This window comes from Echinops telfairi, unplaced genomic scaffold (assembly GCF_000313985.2).
Source record: "Echinops telfairi isolate 266 unplaced genomic scaffold, ASM31398v2 ScPeMD7_7424;HRSCAF=8462, whole genome shotgun sequence".
Taxonomy (NCBI): Eukaryota; Metazoa; Chordata; class Mammalia; order Afrosoricida; family Tenrecidae; genus Echinops; species Echinops telfairi.
In genome coordinates this window covers 72,986,317-73,008,000 of record NW_022111324.1, presented here as the reverse complement: position 1 = coordinate 73,008,000, position 21,684 = coordinate 72,986,317, and the positions used below count along the sequence as shown (strand labels likewise).

Below are 21,684 nucleotides of genomic sequence, written 5' to 3'. Positions count from 1 at the left end.
TTAATTCATTAAGGAATACTTAACTGTGTGTCTGTTACCTATCAGGTACAGCCCTAGATGAAACCCTTGCTCTATGGGGCTTACATTCTATTAGGGAAGACAGATAAAAAGTTAAATAAATATAATGAACAGTATGTTACTGTTAATACCTTGGAAAAAAATAGGACAGGGATGGGAGTTAGGAACTCTTTCTCTGTGTGCGCATGTGCTTGCGAAATAGTTGAAATTTTAGATAGGGTAGTTGAGGAAGGTCTCACTAAAAACGTGACGTTTGAGTGTGATTTAGGGGAAAAAGAGACCCAAATTCAAGTGTAATTTATAGAGGTCCCATCCAATGAGGGAGGTCCTCCAACCGGCCACATGACCAATTATAGACACGGGAAACAAAGGACAGTTCCCAAAATCACGCCTGGTGACAACTAAGTTCATCCCAGTGGGGCCCACAGACGTAGGCAAAGGGACCGTGACTGGGATTCATGGGACACATGTAGATTAGCAAAGCTTGGGAGATGGGCTCAGGGCCCTCCGGGTCGGTTATTGTGAGTCATGGCTCCGCAGCTTTCTCTGCCCTCGAGCCAATTCAGATTCACAGTGACCCTGAGACAGAGTCGAACTGGCCCCTATGGGTTTGGTTTCTAAGACTGTATAACTTTTTATGGGCGTAGAAAGCCTCTTTTTCTCCCTCAGAGCTGCGGGTAGTTTTGAAATGTTGACCTTGCGGTTAGCAGACCAAGACGCAAAAGGCAAACCCAGGCAGGTCTCTGAGGACAAGACTGCCTCCGTGGGCTGGCTAGGGACGGGTAGCCATCTGATTTCAAACATGCTCTGCCCCAGTGAGGGCGCCCTGGTGGCGTACCGGTTATGTGTTGGGCAGCTAACCGCATGGGTCAGCGGTTCGAGATCATCAGCTGCTCTTTGGGATGAAGAGAGGCTGTCTGCTGTTGTAAAGAGTTGGCTTCGTAACCCACAGAGGCAGTTCTGCCCCGTCCTACAGCTAGCTTCATTACGAGGTGGAAGTGTCTCCATGGCAGTGAGTTTGGTTTTTGGTTTTTCTTCTGAGAGCAAAGCTTTTCTGTGTGGTGCCAACTGCCAAGGCAGCAGTTGTTAACCACCAGCCACTCCGCTGGAGAAAGACTTGCTACTTCTGAGAAAAGTCTCAGAAACCCACCGGGGCATGGCCACCCTGCCTTGTACGGTCGCCGGAAGTTGGGATCGACTCCATGGCAGTGAGTGTGTGTGTATTGTATTTGTTTTGGTGGAGCAGTGTGTTTTGAATTGAGCTGCTGACTGCAGTTCACAAGTTTGAAGACACCAGTCACTCTGAGGGAGAGGCTTTCGGCTCCTACAGAGATTTACAGCCTTGGGCAGTTCTACTTTGTCCTGTATGTTTTGCTATAATTGAAAATGACTCAGTGGCCAAGGGTTTTTTCGGGACTGAATTTTTGAAAATGTAGTGCTGAGAATTTGTTTCAATATAAGACCTGAAGGAAATGAGAAAGTGAGGCTGCCCTACAGCAGGGGAAGAGCATTCCCAATAGAGGAAACATCAAGTCCAAAGGCCTAGGAACACGTTTAACATGTTTCAGAAACAGCAAGGGGGCACTGGCAGAAGCGGGACGAGATGAGGGTTGGAAAGGTCATGGAGGCAGGCATTGGTGTGGGTAGATCTTGAGGGATGGTGATTGGCTGACATCTTTGGCACCTATGAACAATCAGTGATACCTGTTTCAGAGCTCAGGAGCTCTGGCAGTGCAGTGATTAGCCTACCTGCTAATCATCTATTCAACAGAAGGTTGGTGGATTGAAACCACCGGCTGTTGTTTGAGAGCATGATGGGCAGGCAACTTCTATAAAGATGATCGCCTGGGAAAGCCAGTGGGACAGACAGTTCTACTCCGTCCTTCACTGTGAGCTGTAATTGACTTGGCAGCAACGAGTTTGGTTTATTTTTTACCATTAGGGAACTTAAAGATTCATTTTGAGGATGGTGAGTCTGAGATTGAAGGTGGGAGCGTTACTTCTCAGAAATACTAGAACTGGTTATTAACACATACATTTAAATCCAGACGCGCATCTCCCTCCGGGTAATTCACAGTAGTTGTCCTGGAACTGTCATCCTCTGTGAAAGGCAGAAAGAGTGTCGGCTCGTTCACTTGCCATTCACTTGGTGGTGGTGGTGGGAAGGAACAGGAAACAATACTAAAGTAACATGAAACAGACTACTTTTTTAAAAAACATTTATATTAAAACAGTTACTATTTTTAAATCGGTATACTTGAAGGAAAGCCTCTGTGGAGATAAGCAGTGTGGAGAAGTGAAGTTGTGTAATGAAGTATAATGGGTTGTCGCCATCCTGAGTTACATTGTGTCTTCTGGCTGGAGCTGGGTGGGAGTGTCTGAATTCAGTTCATCTTGGTTACCTTTTTTCACCGGATTTCCCCCCCCAAGGTTTTATGCTTTTTATGTGTTAACAGTTTTAAGTGCTGTGTTGTTGACTAAGTGGAGACCTACAACTAGGTATTTTTATGTAATGTAGTTGATCAGAATGTGGAAAACCTGGTAGAGTTGGCTTTAAAATTCCTGAGCTCATTTTGGGAATTGTGACTTTTAAAAAAACGACAACACTGTCTTTGTGTTGTTTTTTTCCCTCCTGGTTTGCCTTTTGTATTCTACTCCATTATAAATGCTTCCAGGAGCCTGGGTGGCATAGTGGTTGCATGGTGCACTGTAGTCGTGAGGTCAGCAGTTGGAAACCACCAGCCGCTCCTCAGGAGAAAACGAGGCCTTCGCCTCCCGCAATGAGCTCCTCTCAAACTCACGGGCACTTCTGCTCTTTCCTACGGAATTGCTGTAAGTTGACATCAACTCAGTGGCAGTGAGGTCCTCTGTCCCCGTCCCTGTCCCCTCTCCCCCCGCCACACATATTTTATAAGTGCTTATGTGAATTAGTGTTTGTGGCTATGGTAAGCTGAGACTTTTAAAATACCATAGGAAAACCTGACTTCAGTGTGACCCACCCAACCCACTGCCCATGAGTGGGTTTTCGAGCCTAAATCTGTAATGGGAGTAGACAGCCCCTATCGTCCTCCCTGGCAGCGCGATGCCTAATTCACAGTGTTTGCAGGACTCCAGAAGTTAAAGAAGCTCGGGGATGAGCCTGCTGTCTGAAGGGTGGGGGCTGGTGTCTCGCTGGAGCCTGCCGCCACTTACTCTGACAAAGTCCTTGAACACGCAGTGTGATCCAGCCAGTCATCTCTAAGCAGCCACCTCCTGTTCACAGAGATAGCCGCAGGCAGCCCCCTGTACTCTGGGGGGAGTGGGCGGAGGTTCAAGCCGGAAGTGGGGAGTTGCGTGGTTTTTGGCAAACGCTGTGACTTTGGGTCAACGTTGGTGTGTCATTGTGATCACTGTGCAGGTCCTACACAGCCTGCCCTTTTTTGGGTCCTATTTAACCCACACATTTCCCAACGTGTAGCATAGGCTCGTTATTTTTAAAGACTATGTGTCAAGTTTATATGCCAAAGTTCTGTATTTTCTGTTTTTATAAGAATTGTTTTCCCAGGGTAAATTCTCACAGTGGGATTACTCTCTTCAATAATTTGGCTTACGTAGAAGTCATCCTTATTTAATTGAACCAAGGGGTTTTCTAGTTCACACAGCTGCCAGTAATGTGCTTGCTGTTACATTTAGTTTTGTGATTAATAGGACTTAACGGAATCTTTATTTATTGTAACTTATTAAATGGGAAAACTTTTGTTAGTAGGTATGTTTTTAAGTTACAGTGCCTATTTTTTACTAGGAGAAAGATTGCTAATAAGTTTTCAGTTTAAATCGGCTGCTGGCCTAATTGTTTATGTATGAGGTCAGATGGATTGTAGCTTAACAACCAGTCCTTTCTACTTACACAAGGTTGGGGGAAGTTAATGCTTTAGACTCCAGACTCACTCCCATCAAATCCATGCGGATGCCTCCTGAACCCCTGTGGATTCGCAAGACTTTAACTGTTTACAGGAGTAGAAAGCCCAGTCTTTCAAGGAGCTGCTGGTGGTTTCGAACTGGTGACTATGAGAATCCCAGCCCAATATATATCCACCAGGGTGCCTCTTTTATGCTTTATTTTATTTATTTTGTTTTTGTTTTTTATTTTTTTTTAAACATTTTATTAGGGGCTCATACAACTCTTATCACAATCCATACACACATCAATTGTGTAAAGCGCATTTGTAACTTCATTCTCAAAACATTTTCTCTCCACTTAAACCCCCGATATTAGGTCCTCATTTTTCCCCTCCCTCCCCGCTCCCCCCTCCCTCATGAGCCCTTGATAGTTTATAAATTGTTATTTTGTCATATCTTGCCCTGTCCGACGTCACCCCTCACCCACTTTTCTGTTGTCCGTCCCCCAGGGAGGAGGTCACATATAGTCCCTTGTAATCGGTTCCCTCCTTCCTACCCACTCTCCCTCCACCCTCCCTGTTTCGCCACTAACACCACTGGTCCTGTAGGGATCATCCGCCCTGGACTCCCTGTATTCTCAGCTCCCATCTGTACCAGTGTACCTCCTCTGGTCCAGCCAGACTTGCAAGGTCGAATTCTAGTCATGGTAGTGGGAGCAGGGAGGAAACATTTAGGAACTAGAGAAACGTCGTATTTCTCGTCATTGTTACATCGCACCCTGACTGGCTCATCTCCTCCCCGAGACCCCTCTGCAAGGGGATCTCCAGTGGCCTACTAATGGGCTTTGGTTCTCCACTCTGCACTCCCCCCATCATTCACTATGGTAAGATTTTTTGTTCTGTTGCTGCCTTATACCTGATCCTTTCGACACCTCGTGGTTGCATAGGCTGGTGTGCTTCTTCCATGTGGGCTTTGTTGCTTCTGAGCTTGATGGCCGCTTGATTACCTTCAAGCCTTTAAGACCCCAGACACAATACTTTTTGATAGCCGGGCACCATCAGCTTTCTTCACTCTTTTATGCTTTAAAGTAGGCATTTAATTTGATGAAATTTTAAATTTAAAAATAGACTTTTTGGTGGCACCAATGCTCATATATACAGATGGTATAAAAGTTAGATTTTTCCCAAAGCCCCTTCAGAAGCACCGTGTTTTTATATATTGCCTTCCAACACGCAACTGCACATCAACCAGTGATAATGTACAACGTCCCCAACTTTTCACAGGGTTAAATTTCGACAGGAAGACTGATTCGTAGTACATAGAGTCTGACTCATACGATTACAAGTATACCAGTACTTCGTAAACATGATGCAAGTAAAAGCTAATAGGAAAAGATTTCCCTTGAACTTGTAAGTCGTTTGACTGTACTCCTGATCCCCAAGGAATCTTTCCGTCACCGCCTGCAGGAGGAGGGGCGGCCTCCCCCGGGCAGACTCCAGAAGCTTCACACCCTCGGCAGAAGCTTTGTGCTGTCAGAAAAGCCAGCCTGGGTTTTGGGAAGATAAAGGCATCGAGGGAAAGGATTTGTTTACCAAGTCCTTGCGGAGAGAGGACTAGAAAGCGAGTCAGCGGTACAGGCGATATCTCTTGGTAACTGTCTTGTCTCCCTCTTTACTTCCAGATGTTTCTTACCGTGTACCTCAGTAACAACGAGCAGCACTTCACGGAGGTCCCCGTCACTCCCGAGACAGTGTGCAGAGACGTGGTGGATCTGTGCAAGGAACCCGGCGAGAGCGAATGCCACTTGGCTGAAGTTTGGGGTGGCGCTGGTACGAGACCCACCCAGGCTGGGGCTTGAGCTCCTGTCATTTTTGGTTTGTGGAGGGGCACTGTGTGTGAATGTTCATGCGTAGCCCCAGAGAAGCTGTGGAGTAAAGAGCATGACCCCAGGAGGGAGTGTTCTCAGCCCTGCTGGGCTGTGATAGAAGAGCCTGCTGGCTGCTCTGGTTTTCTACCATCCGAGGACAGACAGTCTCTTGATAGCGGTCCAAAGAATTGAGACAAAGTCTTGCCATTCTCAATTTTAAGGAACATTTGTGACTGCCCTCAAAGAGAGACAACCCCCGCCCTTGGCCTCCGGCAGCCCATAGGTTGTATGTTTAGGCTTTACTTAATTAGAAATGTGGGGCATCCTAATGGTTTTTCTCTTTCTTTAAATTTTTGTACACTTTTGGGAGAAAGGTCGTGTTTGAAGAACTGTGGTAGCAAAGGCAGTGGGGTGCTCTAGATGCGATTTTAAGCTTTGAATCATGCCCTCAGTAAAGTTCTAAAATGAGACCGCCCGCTTTCTTTTTGACCCTGCAGGGGTTTGGCGATGTGGGTGTGATTTTTCATTCTTTCTGCCTTGTTCCGACGCCGAGTGCACCCCACTGCCTCCTTTTCTCCTCCTTTGCTCCAGCTGCCTGCGGAGCAAGCTGCCCGCTGTGCTCATTAGACTCCCACCATTCCTGTGCTCTCACTTCTTACCAGGGCAGCCTCGTATTCATCTTTGCTTGACTTTCCCAAGGTTGGATGTTCTGGGAGGTGCACTGTACTTCCCCCCCACGTGACTGATCCCTTCCTTTAGGTGTCATGGTGGCTCTGGGATAAGCCTTGGGCTGCTAGTATTGGGGTTGGGAGTCAAACCCACCAGCTGCTCGCTCCATAGGAGAAAGACGAGGCGGTCTAGTCTTGGAAACACTTGGCTGCTGAGAGTTGGAATTGCTTGATGGGAATGGGTTTGCTGTGACATAATCCTAGATACAGAAGCCCTGGAGGTGCGTTGGGCTGGGCACTGCCCTACTAACCCCAAGGTCAGAGGTGAGGACCCACCAGTCACTCCGTAGGAGGAAGTGGAGGCTAGGCTGTCTGCTTCCGAAAAGATTTGAGTCTTGGAAATCCTATCTTGAGGCTGAGTCCGATCCCACTCCAGGGCAGGGGGTTTCCCAGAGGGTTTTGATAAAGAAGATCATTTACATAAAGAAGATCATGTCCTTTAAACAATGAAAGTGGCAGCATTTTACTTTCTAGTTTAAAACTTCCCTGATAATGACTTTCTCTCCACTTAGAACAAAATCCACACTCTTTATCATAGGTGGTGAAGATTCGTTGTCTATAATATTATTTTCTGCCTTGCCTCGATCCTGCATCTTTCTTTCAGGATCTTGAATATGCTAAACTCTCTCCTGTCTTAAGAGCTGCTGGCACTGTTTCTACTGCCTGTATTGCTCTCCTTGCAGATTTGTCTCATTACCATTTCCCTTTTAAGGAGTCCTGGTGGTGCTGCAGGTGAAGCTGGGCTGCTAACTTCAAGGTCATTAGTGGGTTCGGTATTTTTGGTAACTTGGATTTCTGCTAAAACGTTAGCAACTTGGAAAGGTATTGCCTCAGGACCCTTCCAAAATCACCATGAAGCTTTGTAGTATATCATCCTCATTTAACTCCCTGCATATGTGGTTGTATTTATTGCATCTTTCATCCCCCTGGCCCCAAACACACACATTAGAGTGTAAGCTCTCAGAGCAGCCCAAACCAGTTGCTATCAGATTGGCTCTGTCCCGTGGTGAGTCCAAGGGTGGGACAGAACTGTGTGTCTATGGTTGTCAGTGGACGGTTTTTCGGGAAGTGGATTCATCAGGTCTTTTTTCCCTAACCTCCTGTCTTTCAGATAGCAGGTAAACGTTTTAAATGTTTGTACCACCCAGGGACTCTGCCACAGTGTAGCGACCTTGGCTATTCTTGTTCAGTGTTGTCCCCCCTACTCAAGGAAAGTGACCAAGTACCCAGTAGATGCTCAGAGAATATTTGCTGAATGAATAGATCAGTAGCCTCTTAGCAGGCCGCAAAGTGCCTTGTGTTTTGGAGAGTCAGCATTGGCTTGGCAGCCCTGGGGCTGGTTGTGGCCTACTTCACCGAAGCCACCGCCATCATTCATGGGAGCTTCCCCAGGTGCCGCCTCTGGACCTCAGGGTTTCTGAGTCTCTGCCTACCCCTTCTTCTGACTTTCTCACAGGAAGATGTACCCTTTCTCTTTGCCAAGGCTTCCTCTTCTTTTAAAAAAAAACAAACCACTTTATTGGGGGCTCCTACAACTCTTATCACAGTCCGTCCATCCATCCATCCACATGTCAAGCACATTTGTTGCCATCATCATTCTCAAAACATTTGCTTTCTACTTGAGCCTTTGGTATCAGCTTCTCATTTTTTTCCCCTCCCTCACAAACCCTCGATAATTTATAAATTATTATTATTTTGTCATGTCTTATACTGTCCGACGTCTCCCTTAACCCACTTTTTTGTTGTCTGTCCCCCAGGGTGGAGGTTATATGTAGATCCCTGTAATCGGTTCCCCCTTTCTACCCACACCTTCTCTCCACCCTCCTGGTATCACCACTCTCACCACTGGTCCTGTAGGGATCATCTGCCCTGGATTCCCTGTGTTTCCAGTTCCCATCTGTACCAGTGTACATCCTCTGGTTCAGCCAGATTTGTAAGGTAGAATTGGGATCATGATAGTGGGGATTAGGATGCATTAAAGAACTAGAGGAAAGTTGTTTCATCGTGGCTACACTGCACCCTGACTAGCTTATCTGCTCCCGCGACCCTTCTGTGGCTTCCTGTCTTAAATAGACAGTCAGTCAGTACCAAAAAGAATGGGTTGAAGTCCAACCATTTCAAGAAGGATAGCATATGATTAAGAATTGATGATGTTCACCTATTTTACAATATAAAATTTGTTTAAAAAATACATTCTTGAAAATTTCCAGAAATAAAAGCAATCTTGGGGAAAAAAAGATGGTATTGAAGGAAGAAGTTCAACCTGCGCTGAAGGCATTGGCCACAAGGAGGTTGTGGAAATGGACGGAATACTGATAGATTTCAACAAATGATTGTACCTCTGAAAACACTCCCTCATCTATGCCGAGGAATTTGAAAGACAGATACTTGACTCAATGACTGGAAGAGTCCCATATTGGTGCCCACTTTAAAGGAAATGTCATTTATATGTATATAAGGAACTTTTGCTGAAGATAATTTAAAATGACTGCAACAGTACATGGACAGAGCTGCCACATTCAAGCTGGCTTCAGAAGAGGAAATGGACCGGAGGAGATCAGTGCTGATGTCAGATGGATCTTGGCTGAAGGTGGAAAATGCCACACAGAGGTTTACTTGTGGTTTTGACTATGCAGAGGTGTTTGACTGAGTGGATCACAGCGAGAAGAATGGGAATCCACCTGATTGTGGATGCCTGTTCATGAACCCACAGTCTCTCATTGGGACAGAACAGGAGGATACTGAATTGTTTAAAGTTCGGAAACGATGTGTACATCCTTTCATCATACTTATTCAGTCTGTATGTTGAGCAAATAATCCGAGACGCTATCCGAAGAAGAATCACACAGAACAGCATCAGGATTGGGGGAAGGTTCACTAACAACCTTCAGTGTGTTTGCTGAAAGTAAAGAGAACGTGAAGTGCTTGCTGATGAAGATCAAAGACTGCAGTGTTAATGTAAAGAAAACAGTCATCTTCACCGCTGGACTAATGGCCAGTGCCGTGATACAGAGACCATACTGAAGCCGTCTTACATTTCATTGTACTTGGCTCCGCCATCATCACTTATTGGAAGCAGAGGTCAGGAAACCAAACAGCGCAGTGCACTGGGCAAGCCTGCCAACGCAGCTTAAAAACCAGTGTGACAGTCAGAATTCTCGGGGGAGCTTCTTTTGATCATGTGCCGCCGTCAGTCAGTTATCTAGGCTAGATACCAAGAAGTGGAACTGCCTAGTTTCGGCTCACACATTAAAAAATGTAATCTATGCGGCAAAGGTTCGATCAGTTCTCACGCCAGTTACTTCTGCAAGTATCTCTCATCAACTGACTAGCCAAAAAGTGTTTTGTTTAAATTTGCATGTCATGTCTATTTACAAATGAGGTGGCCTTCTTTTCTTCTTCCTTGGCTATTTGGATAAATTGTTCCTTTATACCCTTTGCTCATCTTTCCCTTTGCCTTTCCCCCCTTTGTTTTGTATGTATTAAGCCGCAACAACTCTATTGGGACGCTCACTGCTATTTGTGCCTTGTTTAAGAAATCCTTCATTCTAATGCTATGGATGTATCATTTCATAAGTCTTAAAGTTTCTCCTTTTTCCTTCCCCCGCTCTTAGGTCTGTAATCGACTTGGAATTTAATTTACAACTAGCATGAATTAGGGACGTAATTTCCCGTCAGATGCTCCCTGAATTTTCGTCAGTGCCTTCTTGACCAATCTGTCTGACTTACAGTGTCTACATGAGTTTTTCATTACTTAAAACATTTGCACGATAATTTAAGCATACCTATCACCCCCTTTTCATTTTCCTTGTGCCCTTTTTAATCTGCTGTTAAGGACTGGTTGGAGCCCTGGTGGGGTGGTGGTTATGCATTGGGCTGCTGTCAACTCAGCGGTTCGAAACCACCCGCGGCTACGCAGGAGAAAGATGGGGCTTTTTCTTCCCGCAAAGCGATCCTGTCTGGGACCGCCCAGGAGCAGTGCTGCCCGATGATGGCAGTGCGAAGGGCTAGCGAGTAGTTTTCATTCTAACCTCCTTTCCTTCATGGCCTCACTTTTTGCCTTCAGCCCGAACTGCCTCCCACCATTCTCCAAACACCTGGCCCTTTCCCATTTCCGGGTGGTTGCACTTGGCGCTCTCTGTTGGAATGTTCTTTCAGTAGGGAACCTCGGGGATCTTTCTCACACTGACTTTATTGAAAGGTCACTTTCTGCTTAGGGCCTTCTCTGGCTGCTGTTAAGTTGGCAAGACTTGCTTCTGTCATTTCCTGTTTCCCTTCGCTGTCCTGTATTTCTCATAGCATTTACCGCCAGTGAATACACCATGTACACTTTTTAATATTTATCTCATTTATGTCTTTCCCAAAGGGAAACATTTTTTTTGGGTCTGTTTTGTTTAGTGCTGTATCTCCAGTGCTTGCTCAATATTTGTGGGAAATTTTCATTGCTTAGCTTTAATCCACCACATTCCTTTTCCGTTCTCTCTTTTTGGAACCATTATTTGATATTGGTTGGATCTTATTTTTTTGTTTTGCACATATGTTAACCAGGATTTATGTTTCAATTATCTTTATTGCTTTCACATCATTTTAGTCGATTCCAATGATCTTCTACATTACTAGTTTCCTCTTCAACTCTAATTTACTATTTATTTTGCTGTTTGCATTTTTTCATTTTAATGACTTCTTTCAATCTTTAAAAGATTTTAGGGGCTCACCAAAATTTGCCTCTTCTTGCTTTATAGCATTTTGCTTATTCATTTTGTTTCTACTCTATTTTCTCAATTATTTATCTTTTTCTGGGACTGCTGCAGTTCGAGAGCCCTTGGGTCGTTTTAACCTTTGCAAGCCCACGCCTGACCGTTTGTCGTCACAGGGCCGTTATGACCGATCTTAGTCAGCTGGTGCTGCTGTCACGAAAACGACTACCAGCCATCTTAAAGAACAGGCGCTTCCGGCCTCATGGTTTGGAGGCCGGAAGTGAAAAGCAGGGCATCAGCGGAGGAAGGCCCTTTGTTGGGTAACCGCGAGAGTTTGTGGGTGTCCCCTTTGCCTCTGTGTGTGTGTCTAGTTCGCCTTTTCTTATCAGACGTGGACTTCTTACAAGTGATTGGGTTTAGGGCTTGCCCTACTTTGGTGACATAACAGAAACAAGCCTTTACATTTATAGGGACAAGCGCTGGCACTTCACGTTTTGCGGGACGCCAGCAGTTTCATCCCGAGCCGCTAGAGCAGTGGTTCTCAACCTGAGGGTCGCGACCCCTTGGGGGGGGGTGTCGAACGGCCCTTTCACAGGGGTCCCCCGAGTCATAACAGTAGCAAGATGACAGCGATGAAGTAGCAATGAAAATAATTTTGTGGTTGGGGGGCACCCCAACCTGAGGAACTGTATCAAGGAAGGTTGAGAACCACTGCTCTGGAACTTATAAACAGGCCCGTCCTAGTGCAGGGCAGTGTAATGTGAACTGGGGGTTACTTCTGTTCCCTTGAAGTCTCTGGGGACTGAGGGATTTCTCCTTTTCACTTTCATTGGGAGAGAGGGTCTGCTTAGAATTTCCGTTGCCGATTGTGTATTTGGCAGCGCTTCCTCTTGTGGAGTTTTTGTTGGGATGTCTGTAGTTTATAGACGGGGGCTACTTATTTCAACTCACTGTGCTCTGATACAGGAAATAGGCCGCACTTTGTTGCAGCCAAGCCGATTCATTTCAGTTAGTTCACAAAATTGGCTGCAGAATGCCTGGCTGGTCTGTCTCTGCCCACATTGTTTATTTAAAGAGCTCAGGTAGTGTTTTTGATCCCTGATAAGTGAATTGAGTCATTTTAGACTCTCCTACTTTCTTATATTTAATTTACATTAACGTGACCAGAATTTCTTAGATTTTGCCACTTGCATTCTCAAGCAGTACGTTTGGTTTCACATCCTGATCCCTTGAAATTGGAAGAGGAGACACTGAGATACAGTGTCCTCCTGAACTCTCCACTTAGTATACTCTCCTTTTTGTCTACAGGAAAGTTCAGACAACTAGCCACCCCATTGTAAGAGAAGCCTAATAGTTACATTTGCATTTGTAATAAAAAGATTTTCTGGGAGGGGGGCGGGGTGGGAATGGGTTGCTGATTTTTTCAAATAGTTTGATTGGGAAATTATTAAATGAGAGATAGAGTCTCTTAAAAAGTAAGGGAGTCCTAGTGGCATACCTTCTAAGCAGCCACTCAGCTGCCAGCAGCACGGTCAGCAGTTCCCACCCCGCAGTGAGACGTCTGTGCCATCCGCGGCGCACAGATCACAGCCTGGGGACCCGGGGAGGGGGGCAGCTGTGCTGTGCCTGGAGGGTCACTGTGAGTCAGAATTGACTCAGCCATACAGAACACCTCTAAAGACGTCAGTAGTGAGGAAGTCACTTTTCAAACTTTTCGATGTGTATTTAGAGAACCTTAGACTGCACGTGAGAAATTATCTGCTATAATATCACCACAGACACATTGGAACTCAAGCAAGTTAAATGCTAGGTTCATATTTATTCGAAGAGACCCGCTAGAGTAGGCTCTTGATCTCTGGGCAGCTGGCCCAGAGCCTGTCTCTTTCCGGTACCTCTCCCTTGTTTCCATTTAAGTGTGGAGCATTTGTGATCCTTCATTGTCCAAGGATTATTTTAATGTTGGGAAAAAAATCTGCAGGAGTAGGCATTTCCTACATTCAGAGTGAATACTTTGTTTGAAGTACAAATGCTAAATGACAAGTGTTTTTTATCCACAAATAATGCGATTTCAATCCATTTCTTCTAGAACGTCCGGTTGCTGATAACGAGCGGATGTTTGATGTTCTGCAACGATTCGGGAGCCAGAGGAATGAAGTTCGTTTCTTCCTCCGCCATGAGCGGCCCCCTGGCAGGGACATCGGTATTTAGTATTTTGTGAATCATAACAAATAGCTGAGCCTTGGTGCTGCAGTGCAGTGGGGTGGTTGGGGAGGGCATGCCATCAGGCGGCAGGCATGTGAGGGGCGAGTGAAAAGGGAGGAGGAGGAGGAGAGACTGGACAGACGTGCTTTGTTTTTGTTTGACGGTGGAAGAAGTGGAACGGGTTCTTGTTGTTGTTTCGTTTAATGTGGCTGGTAGGAGTCAGTAGAGTAGGAGGTTGAAAATAGAAGGAAAAAAGGGAATAATTGATAGGGTTGGGGCCCGAGAAAGTGCTCCCACATCAATGATGGAGAGATTGCTCCTTGATAAAAGGAGGGATCCGCCTTCCATTCTAGTGGGGCAGAGAGAAAGTGGCGGCAGATGCCGGTCAAGGTGTGCGTTTTGTGGAGCCAGTTGAGGGGTTTCTCTTCTGAAGGTGATGCTGGGGCCCGGGGGCTGGAAGCTGGAGCTGTTGTGGAGTACACGAGTGGGTGCTGACCAGGGACACCAGTTTCTGGCAGCTTTGAAAGCTAATTGAGATTAGAGGCCATGAGATCGTGTGATTGTTCTGCAGGAGTTCTGGGTTCATGTGGGATTGTAAGTGGAGAAGCAAGCAGTTGGATCGATCCAGACAGATTCAGTGAAAGCCCAGGGGCTGGGAAGGAGGATGCTGGTACGACAGAGCTTGGACCACGAGCTCTAAGCTGGTGGAGAAGATGTGAAGATTGGAAGAGCTGTGGGAAAAGCAGGCATGGCTAAGAGGCTGGAGGTCTCGGGAAACAGGAGTAAGGAGGGGAAATGCCTACTGATTGGCAGCCTGAGAGGGAATGGTGGCAAAAACGTAGACTGTTTGAACCTAAGACTTTGGAGGCCTGGTGCTTCTAGGGCATAGACATTGTCCTGTGACTGGCTGTGCGGCGAGTCCGAGTAGAGGAGAAGGTCACATTTTGACGGGTTTTCCACATGATCAGTAAAATCATTGAGAAGAAAGGTAGCATGTGGAGGTGCAGAGGACAAGGGAGTAAGACAGCCCTATCTTGGGTGCCTGAGGGTCTGACCAGAGGGGCGATAAAGAGGGGTAGACAGAGCCTAAGGGTGAGAAATAGTGAGCTGGAAGCAACACCTGAGAGGAGGACACAACTATCCCATGACTGGAGGTTTTGTAGGGTGCAAACTGCCAGCCTGAGATCTGCCCTCACGGGAAAGCCACAATTATGATGCCAAAAACAACAACAACAAAAGTGAACATTTAAAAATGGAAGCATGAGGGTAACACATGATTTCACAATGCCATTTTGGGGATTAGGAATGTTAGCAAGAATCTCAATTTTGTAACCAAATACTGCGTTAACACAGGTGTTCCTGAAATAGCAGGCAGCTAGCATAATTAAATGTAGAGTGTGCAAGGCTCTGGTCTGGCCTCCTCCGCTCTGCAACTGAGAAAAGCAGATACTTAGGGGTTAAGTGACTTGTCAGAGGCCACACACCTAGAGGCAGAGCCAGGGTTGGAACCTGACGCACCGCACCGCACCAGCGAGGCCGGCTTCCCTGCCTCTCGGTATCACTGGTGTGTACAGTGTTGCTTTCAATGAACCCGTGACATTTGAGTTTCATTTTATTTCTATGTTCTTTCTGGGTAGGTCTGCAAGCATGTTTTTCTGACAAACAAGTTGAACTTATCTACCAGCTCAAGTATCTGTTTGTATGGTCCTGGGTGAATTATTAAATGGCCTCTCAATAGTGCACTGTGCCGTTTCAGTGTGTCTGTAATGTGAGAAATAGAATGGGAAGATAAAGGCGCTGTTTTCACAATGTAGCAAAGCACCAGTGCCACACGGTGTCCACACCCGGTAAAACAACAGTGCCCTTCTTTCTCACATTGTTGCTGACTCACAGTGACCCCCTTATGGGTTTCTGAGACTAACTGTCCAGGAATAGGAAGCCCGGTCTTTTTTCCTGAGGTGGTTTTGACCTGCTGACCATGTGGATCATAGCCTAACGCTTAACCACTGCACCACCAGGGGGTGTTAACATTCTTAGCTTAGACTCCTCTACTAGAAATAATGGAACTGTTAACCACATTCTTCCAATTTAACTCAGACCTGTGACACAGGAAGTATATGTACTTTTTTATTTACTATTATGAGGCAATTGAACATCTGAGGGAGAAGCCAGTTGAATGTTCTCTCTTTGAGGCAGTAAGGAAAGCAATTCTTATTTTTCAGAATTAGGTTTTGTTTTTTCCTCTTGCAGAAATATTGTGGCTGTTTTGCTGGAGTAGTATTTTTAAAATATAGCTTAACACTTGGGGATAGGTCAATAATTGACTCTGAGGAGGGACATAAAGGTATTTGCTTATCGAAATATATATTGCCGCTACAGCAGACATTTGATTCAAAAGAAACTTTTAACCTCACATTTCTTTGGGGGTAATTTAATACTTTTCCTAATTTGGGGGGAGTATCTCCCTGCTATTGAGTCGATTGGACGCATGGCAGCCCCAGGGGACAGGGTGGACTCGCGCGGTGGGATCCCAGACTGTCACGCTGCAGGAGAGCACAGAGCCTCCTCTCTGTCCCGTGGAGCAGCTGTGGGTCAAGCGGCTGGTCTGCGGTTAGCAGCCCAGTGCATAGCCACTGTGCATCAGGGCTCCCTGGCGGAGGCATAGGAAATTTCTGCCGATAGTTTTTGTTTCTTATACTGTCCCCAGAGTACAAATGAGGTTTGTTCCCAAGTCTGTCTTCAGTTCAAATTTGTATGTAAGTCAGCATAGTTATGGATGCCCAGTTAGTCAATTGCTTGTCTTAGAATATAGTGTCCTTCTCTAGGAACAAAAACATTAAACACATTCAGGTATACCGCAGCATCTTTAACATCATAATACCACAGTATTTTTTTGATGCGCTTGCAAAGTAGCATGTGTTATTACAAGCCATTGTCTGTCCTTAAAACACTTTTTAAATTTAATAAGTATCATGTGGCTGGTTCTTCACTGGGTTGTATGTAGGTGTAAGTTGTAAACCAGACTTTCATCACCCGGGAACTGCCTGTAATGTTTTAGTGACAGACTCTTTTCCCTTTATGCTGCATTAACTGGTTCGGAGACCATATATTTTCGCCTAAGAAATCATTTCAGCCAAAAAAGGCAGACAACAATATTTTTGTAATTTGTACCTCCCCAAACTAAGACAATGGAAAATTGCCCGTAAGTAAGTAAGTAAGTAAGTGGGGACGATTTTACTGTATGCACCAATCACCACAAAACCAAGCAGCCCCTGTTGTTTTCTTTTACTCCCTTCTCCTGTAAGCTACAAACTTGGTTGATAAGCCGAAGGATGAGTCGATTTGATTTTTTACCTCTTCCTTTTTAAAAAATGTAATTTGTGATTGAAAACACAGCAGAACAAGTTCGTGCCTGACCACCCCTGCCAACTGTCTGAAAGATAGAGCTGAAGAAAAATGTGCAACAAAACTCAAAATCATAAAAGACACCCGATTCACTGTTGGACTAGATTAGGACTCCCGAGCCCATGGCCTGTAATCACTCTTCAGATCTGGAACAGAACTTAATTTTCAGTAAAACAACAGACAGCCCAGGAAAACAATGGGAACAATAACACTAGGAAAGTACACACACCTTAGAATAATCAACCATTTTGCATCAATAAGACAGCATTTACCCAAGGATGAAAGTTCAGAAGGGCGGGGGTGGGGGTGGGGTGGGGGGTGGGGGTGGAAACGGCAAACACAGAGAGGCAGTGAGACAGGTCGTGATCCGTTATGGGGATTGGAATGAAAAACATAACGTGTACGGGTTCTTGAATGTAACAGTGATGGTCTGCTCTGTAAACTGCCATTGAATTTACAATGAAGAGTTACAATAAAAAGATAGATTGACTCAAAACAGAGCCTACACTAGTCTTTCACCATTAGCATAACAAAACAGCCCCTTCCCAAATAGGCATGTAATTTCAGGAAGCGAGATTAGGATTCACAGTGCACAGTTGGGGCATGGTGGGGAGGGACAGCAAATTATCCAGTGGATGATGACGTCACCAGTCCACAGGACATGGCTTGGTTTATTGCCCTTTATATTGGTTACTTGCTGAACGGTTGGCCTGTAATATTTATTAGTGTTGACTATTTCATATGACAAGAACGTAATTCCCCCACAAATGCTGGATTATGAAACTTTAACTCATTGCTGTTAGAAATATCTTGTTTTAAGTATACTTTCAGCTTTAAGGATCAAACCGCAATTAACATCAGAACTCAGAATGTATATACGATCCGTCAACTGCAGTGATAATGTGTATTTTGAATTTTGTTTTGCTTAGTGAGTGGACCCAGGTCGCAGGATCCAAATTTAAAAAGAAATGGTGTAAAAGTCCCTGGTGAACACCGAAGAAAGGAGAATGGCGTAAGTGATTGTTTTGCCCACGCTGCACTTCTATACACACCTATATACACCCTGCTCTGTTGACCCTGCTTCAGAGCTCATTGGTCTTTATTTTCTTGTTCGGCGGGTTAGGGACGACTTCAGCTTAAAGGCTTGTATTTATTGTATGGAAACACTTCATTTGAGTGATGATTTTAATTCTAGTGATTAACTTTAATAGTCTACATAGTTGACGATTGTGAGAAATTCGGTGGCAAATGTGCCACTAATTCAGAACAAAATAAGTGTTAAACTTGAAGATGCGTTCAGTTTTTCATGTGATTTGTTCAGAAACAGAAAAAACCAAATTAATAGTGATGTTGCTAGCGCTTCAGCAGATAATTCTGGTGTACGTTAGAGATATTTTCTTTTTAGAACTCAAGAGTTTGTAATACTGCTAGCTATATTTAGCAGAATTATCTTCTTTAACCTACAGTCAAAAAGCCAAACTCACTGCTATTGAAGCAAAGCCACCGCCTTGTGCCTTTCTGAGACGGTAACTCTGTATGGGAGTAAATGTCTCATAGTTCTCTGGAGGAATGGCTGGTGGTTTCGAACTGCTTACCTTGCAGTTAGCGGCTGAGCATGTAACCCACTGTACCACCGGGGCTCTTTCTGCAACCAAAAACAAGTTTCTATTAGAGTCCAAATAATCTAAGAAATCATTTGCTTTTACTCATATTTATATGTGTGTTCCTATTCTCTGATCTTATAATTATCTCACAGTGATGAAAGGATGATAGATATGGTCTTAAGTTGTTGTGAGATTTGATTAAATCTTCTCTAACGTGCTCCCCGCCCTCTCCCCCACTGGAGGTTAGTATTTGAAAAAGACAATGCGGGTTTATTGAGGTGTAATTGACATATAACCTGCTCGTATTTAAAGTGTATATCATTTATTAGGTTTTAGCATAAGATTATACAAAGAATCTTCAAAAAGTTTATGAGAATGTATTTAAAAAAATGCATGGACTTCAATTTTCTTTCACTAAAATTAACGTGTACTAACTTGGTACATCACATGTCTGAATAGCAGTAGTGTGAGGCACCAACAGTGGTAAGACATCAGTTTGAAAATAGCCCCAATCCAAGCAACATGAATTCTGCCAAAAATTGAAGGAAGAATAAACAGAATTTGTTGAAAAGATTATTCCTTTTCTGTCTTAATTGCCATACACCTCTGTCTAAAATCAGCTGGCCATATATGGGTGGTCTATGTCTGGACTTGGTTTATATTGATGGCAGTGGTTTTTTAATATCTTGATTGTTAGAACTTTCTAAGTTTTGAAGTCAAGTAAATTTTACTTTTTTGCTTTCCTAAAGTATTTGGTATTCCTATATTAAGTAGAACCAACTTGTGAAGTTTTACAGAAGAACTTGTAGGGGGGTTCCATTAAATATAGATCCATTTGGGAGCAAATGAGCTCTTAATCATATTGAGCTTTTTTGCTCATGAACACAGACAATATCACTCTCAAATTGCTCTCAGTTGTATTTGAGAACACAAAACAATGAAAGAAGCAGTGTTTAGTAGTTTTCAATGTAAAGGTTCTAGACATTTGTAAAATGTATTTTTGAAATTTTCAATTTCTGTTTGTTAATAATAACAATTTCTGATTGTTATTAATATGTAGAAATAGAATTGACTTTTGTATTTGATCTTTTATCCTGCAGTCTTGCTACACTAGCTTTAAAGTTTTGGTAGCTTTTTTAAATTTAAAGTTTTCGTAGCTCGTGGAGTCATAGGATCTACACTGTCTATAAATACAGTTCAAGTCCTTTCTCTCCAATTTAGAGGCCAAGTGTTTCTTTTTCTTGCTGTATCACACTGGCCAGAACCTCTAGGACAGTGTTGAATAGAAGTTGTGAGCGTGCACATCTTTATTTTGTTCTTGATGATCCAACATATCTTGAATTTTCTTGTGCCTTATTATTTTTAATTGTTGTTCTTATGACCATATTCTAAATTTGCTATCAACGCCCCCAAATCCATGCCTAATACAATCAAACACTAAACCTGCTGCGCTGAGTGAACTCTGACCCACATCACCCCTACAGGGCAGAGTAGAGCTGCTCCTTGGGGTTTCCGAGGTGGTGCACTTGTGTGGGAGGAGATGCTAAGCAGCCTAACTCACAAATCACGACACCACTGCGGCTCCTTATGCCAGCAGGCACTGCCACCCTCGGTGCTAACTCAGAACAAGGGAACCCTAAATGGTTCCATGGCTATTCTGGCCGCTGAGATAACGTCACTTAAATGTAAAATCGAAAAGGGTATTTTTCACCATAAGAAAGGGAAATTAAGATGGTTGGGTTGTCTGTTAGTATGTTTTACCTTTAGCTTATTAAGTTAATTACGCCTTTGAATGAGGTGGCTATAATATAACACTATGTGAAGGTGGTTCAGATGGAACTCATGGCTCGGCCCTTCAGAGAGGCGTCTCAGATCACGTTAGAGGAAGGTGTGTCCTTGTTTGCTCGCAGGTGAACAGTCCAAGGACGGATCTGACTCTTGCCGAACTTCAGGAAATGGCATCTCGCCAGCAGCAGCAGATTGAGGCCCAGCAGCAAATGCTGGCTACCAAGGTACTGTCTTGTTTTAAAGACCTACAGCTAGGCCACCTCTGATAATGCAGGTGTAAAGCTGTTGACATTCCACCCGGATTTATAAGCCTGTTGGCTCACAGATAAGAGTTGGTATTGTGAACCCAAAGTCACTTTTATATGACAGTTTCTCTCCCTTGGAATAGCATTTTGTAGAAACGTGTGCGTCCAGAGTGAAAGCCATAAATCATTGCAATTGTTCAGGACCTTCCTGACTTCTGATGTGGATCAAGATTAACCATGTTGTGTTGGAGAGCAGCAAAACAGGAAGGGCATCAAGAGGCCTCTCACTTTAGCATGAAGGCCTGCTCTGGACTGATTGAGCTGAATCATGACTGCAGCAGGAGGGGCGGTAAAGTTGACCAGTGCCAGCGCTGTCCCCTGCTGCCGCCTGGCACAGCGACAAACTGCTTGCCTTTATTTGGGAACACCGTCCACTCACAAGCTAATCTTAGTTTTGTCCCTGAGCAAGATGCCTCCCCATTTTTATCAAAAGCGGCCCACATTTAAACCAGATGTCCAGTTCAAGCCACATGGTGTCCAGGAACCTTCAGAAGCCCCTCGTGCTTCCTAGCAGTCCCATGCCCCCATTCCTATTTATAGGACCAGGCATGAGCAGTTCCAAGTCATGTTGCTTCCCAACTTTCCATGGCGCATGAAGGGGTTGGGGGGGCTTTGTTAAAAAATACTCAGATTCAATAGGTCTGGGATGGGGTCTGCTTTTTTGGGATCTGAGGTTAGGCGCACAAGTAATATTGTGTAGATTGAGAAGCACGGACACATGTCAAATAAAAAGGTCGATGGCTGTATAATACATTATTTCTAACCGTAGGATCCTTGATTTGAAGTGATTTCTGCATTCTTTACATGTTTCAAACATGTCGTACCGAGAAGACCTTTGATGATGAGTAGTTTGTTTCTGTTCATTTGGACAACACATTTTAACATAATAAAATTAATTTGTACAAATGCGCTTTACACAATTGATGTATGTATGGATTGTGATAAGAGTTGTATGAACCCCTAATAAAATGATTTTTAAAAAAAAGAACAATGAAAAAAAATTAACTTTTAGGTTGAACAATCATAGTTTTTGAAAGGTGTTAAGGTATTTCTTAAGCAGGTTCACTTCAGTTGCTATGCATTGAGAGTATTTCTTTTTTTTTTAATCGTTTTATTAGGGGCTCATACAACTCTTATCACAATCCATACATACATCAATTGTGTAAAGCACATTTGTACATTCATTGCCCT

At 44.2% G+C, this 21,684-nt stretch overlaps 1 protein-coding gene across 1 annotated transcript in view; it reads left to right on the top strand.

Annotated features, from left to right (window-relative positions):
• Positions 1-5,578: 5,578 nt before the first annotated feature.
• Positions 5,579-21,684, top strand: part of TP53BP2 (tumor protein p53 binding protein 2) — a 47,932-nt gene continuing 31,826 nt past the window's right edge. Inside the window, exons 1-4 of the mRNA XM_004699935.2 lie at positions 5,579-5,726; positions 13,276-13,389; positions 17,726-17,808; positions 20,311-20,412. Of these exons, the coding sequence (XP_004699992.1) occupies positions 5,579-5,726; positions 13,276-13,389; positions 17,726-17,808; positions 20,311-20,412 (447 nt within the window). The remainder of the gene's footprint in view (positions 5,727-13,275; positions 13,390-17,725; positions 17,809-20,310; positions 20,413-21,684) is intronic.